General features: G+C 42.0%; 1 protein-coding gene across 1 annotated transcript; it reads right to left on the reverse strand.

The window, feature by feature from the left end:
• Positions 1 to 707: 707 nt before the first annotated feature.
• Positions 708 to 3,361, reverse strand: LOC137353192 (probable G-protein coupled receptor 139). Its single transcript, XM_068019240.1, has 2 exons — positions 3,247 to 3,361; positions 708 to 1,612 (listed from the first exon to the last, which is right to left on the reverse strand). The coding sequence occupies exons 1-2, from the start codon at positions 3,314 to 3,316 to the stop codon at positions 708 to 710; spliced, it is 975 nt and encodes a 324-aa protein (XP_067875341.1). The 5' UTR covers positions 3,317 to 3,361.
• Between the last annotated feature and the right edge of the window lie 994 nt (positions 3,362 to 4,355).

Consider the following 4,355-nt stretch of genomic DNA (forward strand, 5'->3'; position numbering starts at 1 on the left):
GCAAGGCACTGAGAAAAGAGAAAGCAGGAAAAGAAAAGTCATCCTGGTCGACATGGATCAGTATTCACTGCTTGTCATTGTCATTATGTTTGTGCTGTATAACTAGTATATTATATTCTGCCTCAACTCCAATTAAACTCACAATATTCACCATATTGGTTGCAGTTGAACCCGAATCATTGATTAGATAATTGATAACAGCAACAAAGTGTGCTTCAATTAAAATCTAACAAAATGGCGTCCTTCTCTGCTGTAAGTTTCTATGATAGATGGATATTTATCTATCTTCTACCTATCAAATTATCAATTTATTTATCATCCACCTAATGCTTTTATCGTCTATACAAGCACCCTTCATCCTTCTCTCCATTGATGTGGAGAGCCCTCATTCTGATCAGATCTACGGAAACCACTGTGGTTGGCAGCTTTGCCCATTCTGCTGTGGGTCCAGGGCAGGTTTAATTGAAGTCCAGCTGAGCTCTTTAGTGTTGCCTTTTTGGAGAAACAATTCATTAATTATCTGCAGAATAAGTCCTGCCTCAATGGTTCAGAGTATCAATAAAATATAATCTCAGTATCAGATTTAAGATCATTACAGGGCTCTGTATTGATAATATAAAATGTGCTTTCTATCCTATGTGTATGAGTGTAGGGGATGGAATATGAAATGGGTTTTAGTTCCAGTGTTGGAAATCCTTCAGCTTCTTCTATGATTTAATTAAATTATCAATGAGATTGAAAGGGTATTTGACTGCACTCTTCAGCTCTTCTCTGAATCTAGTCTGGGTTACAGCGTAAATACACGTGTTGGTGCAGGAACTGAGAACCTGCAGCATCAATGATGTGTGATCTGTGATGAAATGAGGGTCAGTGTAGGAGGAATATTGCCAAGTATCGGTAATTCGTGCATAAATGCTGTACACAAGCCGGATCACCCATAACAGGAGAAAAATGCCGGATATACTGAAGAGTAAAATGATTGATTTCCTTCGGCTCTCCATCTCTGGATCCTTGTGATTCTCTCCTTTGCTGCGGCCTTGGAGTCCTCTCCGGACTCTTCTGCTCACTAAAATACGTCTGACTGTCAGAACATTGAGCAGCAAAATCAGAAAAAACGGGGCACAAGGGGTTAAAATGTAGTGAAATAATTCAAATACAGCCCATGTTGGGGAAGTGTAGAAGCTCAGTTTAACAACACAACCCCAGGGAACGTTATCAATTATATATTCAGGTTCATACTTAAAGTACCAAGGGAGAGACTCGAAACAGCCCAGCACACTCACTGTTCCCAGAACCACGGCCGCTGTTTTCTCAGTGCAATATTTTGTTTTCAGCTTCTCACAACAAATGGCCACAAATCGATCAAAGGTGAAAGCAACTGTGAGCCAGACAGAAACCACCGTGGCTACAAACTTCAAGGTGATAATGAGACTCGACACTGGAGTAATGTTCAGGAATGAATCTGGGAAATAAATTGGAAGAGTCCATCTCAATATAGGATCAGTGATAACAACCAGGAGATCAGCCACTGCCATTCCCACCAGGTAGAGAGTGATACATTTGGAGAGACCGCACTTTCCTCGGGACAGGATCACAATCGCCACCAAGTTAACTGGAAGAGAGAGAAAAGGAAGCAGAGAAATTACTGGTCAGACATGAACCAAAGCAGCAGTTTGACATGATCTGGGGTGAAATTTCCATCTTTGTTGCTGCATTGAATGGTAAAATCTGACCCATTGACCTGGGCAGCACTTACCCACAGAGAAATTACTCAAACACAATTATCAATAATGAATTGGGAAATCGATACAGAAAGTGAATAAAGTCAGCACTGGATCCACTGAAAGGGCTGAGTGAGGGGGCAGTGCCAATGTGGAAATGCGAAGGTGTTTTACTGAGTAGGATCCCAATGGGTTAAATCAAGTTTTGGGGCACCAGGCTGACAGCCAGGAAGTTTTGGGGAAGGGGCAATGGTTTGATGCTCTGGGTTAAGAGAGCTGCCAGGGGCTTATACAGGGGCTGATACAGCATGGGAAAGTGCTGAGAGCCACGCCAGGGAGTTTGAGGGTCCAGATTGGGTTAGACGAGGCTGCTAGAGACTGAGCCGGTGAGTGAGATTGGAAGGGAGACAAGGAAAAGGACATGTAGGAGCTGGAGGGGAGACAGGAGCAAACTGATAAAAACATCACCAACACATTTCATACGAGCACACGAATATACGAATTAGGAGCAGGAGTAGGTCACTCGGCCCCTCGAGCCTGCTCCACCATTCAATAAGTTCATGGCTGAACTGATTACTCAACATTTCCAACTAGCCTGATAACTTTTCACCCCTTTGCTGATCAAGAATCTATCTACCTCTTCCTTAAAAACAATTTCTTTTTACAATATAGCCCAATGACAGTGAACATATCCACAGTGAACAGAGAAGGAGATGTGAAAGAGTCTGCAACAAACTCAGTTCAGTTGCTCGGCTTCTGAAGCAGCATCAGACACACACAGAATGAAATAATATTTCACAATAGTGATAACCAAGAAATACATTGAAATCCCAGTTAAACTGAACCATGTTATGGGTTGTGAAGACATTGTGCTACCTCCTTGTGACACAGAGACTGTGAGCAGTCTCATTATCCATCACTGAAAACACATTCAAAAAAATAATCCAGGACAGGTTAGTTCCACACCGTGAAACTGCTCACAGCTCCTGATGCTCTGATTCCTGCTCTTAGCCCATAAACCTGGGTCCAATACATTCTGTGCAGAGAATAATCCAGTAACAATGCCAGGGTTGCATAAAAAAGATAATTACAAATATAATGAAAATCGTACAAGAATGAAATAGAAGAGACTGAGGACCTTCCATCACAGAAACATAGAAACACAAAAATTCCATGGCACAGAAAGAAGCCATTGAGTCTATACCAACTGAAATGAGCTATCCAGCTTCGTCCCACTTTCCAGCTCTTGATCCATTGCCCTGCAGGTTTCAGCACTTCAAGTACATTTCCATGTATTTATGAGGGCTTCTGCCACTACCACATTTTCAGATGGTGAGTTTGAGATGCTCAGTTCTCCTCAACTCCCCTCTAATTTTTCTACCAATTACTTTAAATTCATGCCCCCATCATTCAACTGCTGGAACAAAACAGGCAGATATGTTAATGATGCAGCAAGAAATAATACCAAGTACAACAGAACAGTTATCATTAATTTGTGCCATTTACAGCTGAGATAAGAGCTTACCAGGAACTCCAACAGCTGCAAGAATAGGATAGTAAATGCGTTCTATCTGAAACATTACTGGATATTCCATTTCTGTGAGATGCAATGACTTCTGTTGATCAGCAACCCACAGCTGCAGCAGGCACTCTGAGCTGATCCATTCCAATGGGTCCTGATTTATACAGAGAAAAAGTCTCCACTGAGATGTTTATACCCCAGATCATTGTGATTCGTTACATTCACTTGAACAAACACATGACATCAGCAGCTTTGACTCTGATGTAAACAATGTGATTGATAAAACACAAACATCTCCAAGTCCAGGAGACTAATTTAGTTAGACCTCTCTCAGGAATAAACCTATGTTCATACAGGACTGATCCCACAATAATGAGTGGCTTTATTTACAGTCTCCATATAACTGTACTGACCATGTTTACTCCTGTTGATTCAGTTATAAATGTTACTCTTTTGTCCACAGTATAAACTGAATTCAGGGACACAAGCAAACACATTTTTCTTTGTTCCTCCAGTTTCCCAGTGAAGGTATGAACTATGAGTCTCTGACATGGAGGCAGTTAAAGGTCACATTCGGGATTGCAGCCTAGAAATTACTGTGGGTGATATTAGGGAACAGACAGTGAATATGTCCTATTGACATTCTTCTCTTTGTTATTTCACTGCAGACATTTACCTGTTTATTCTACATTGGTTAATGGCTCCAGTAAAATGAGAACGGTGTCACCTCCTAACTCCATTCCTCCAGTTCATTCCTGCCCAGACACCCATCTTCCACCTTCCATTGATGGAAACTGATCCAAAGCTCTGCCGTCCATGTCCAGCCCTCACCAAATCCTGCTCATGCTCACCCTCACTGATCCACATTGGCTCCCAGCAACCCAACACCGTAGATTTCAAATTCTTATCTGTCGGTTACAATCCCTCCATGTCCTCACTCACCCCATTTCCAGCCTCTCCTTGAAACCTATCAGAAACCCACCTGTGAGCTCTCCATACAGAATCACAGAATCACAGAATAAAACAGTGCAGAAGAGGCCCTTCAGCCCATCGAGTCTGCACCGATGCATTAAAACATCTGACCTGACTATCTAATCCCATTTGCCAGCACT

The sequence above is a fragment of the Heterodontus francisci genome, chromosome 40 (genome assembly GCF_036365525.1).
Source record: "Heterodontus francisci isolate sHetFra1 chromosome 40, sHetFra1.hap1, whole genome shotgun sequence".
Taxonomy (NCBI): Eukaryota; Metazoa; Chordata; class Chondrichthyes; order Heterodontiformes; family Heterodontidae; genus Heterodontus; species Heterodontus francisci.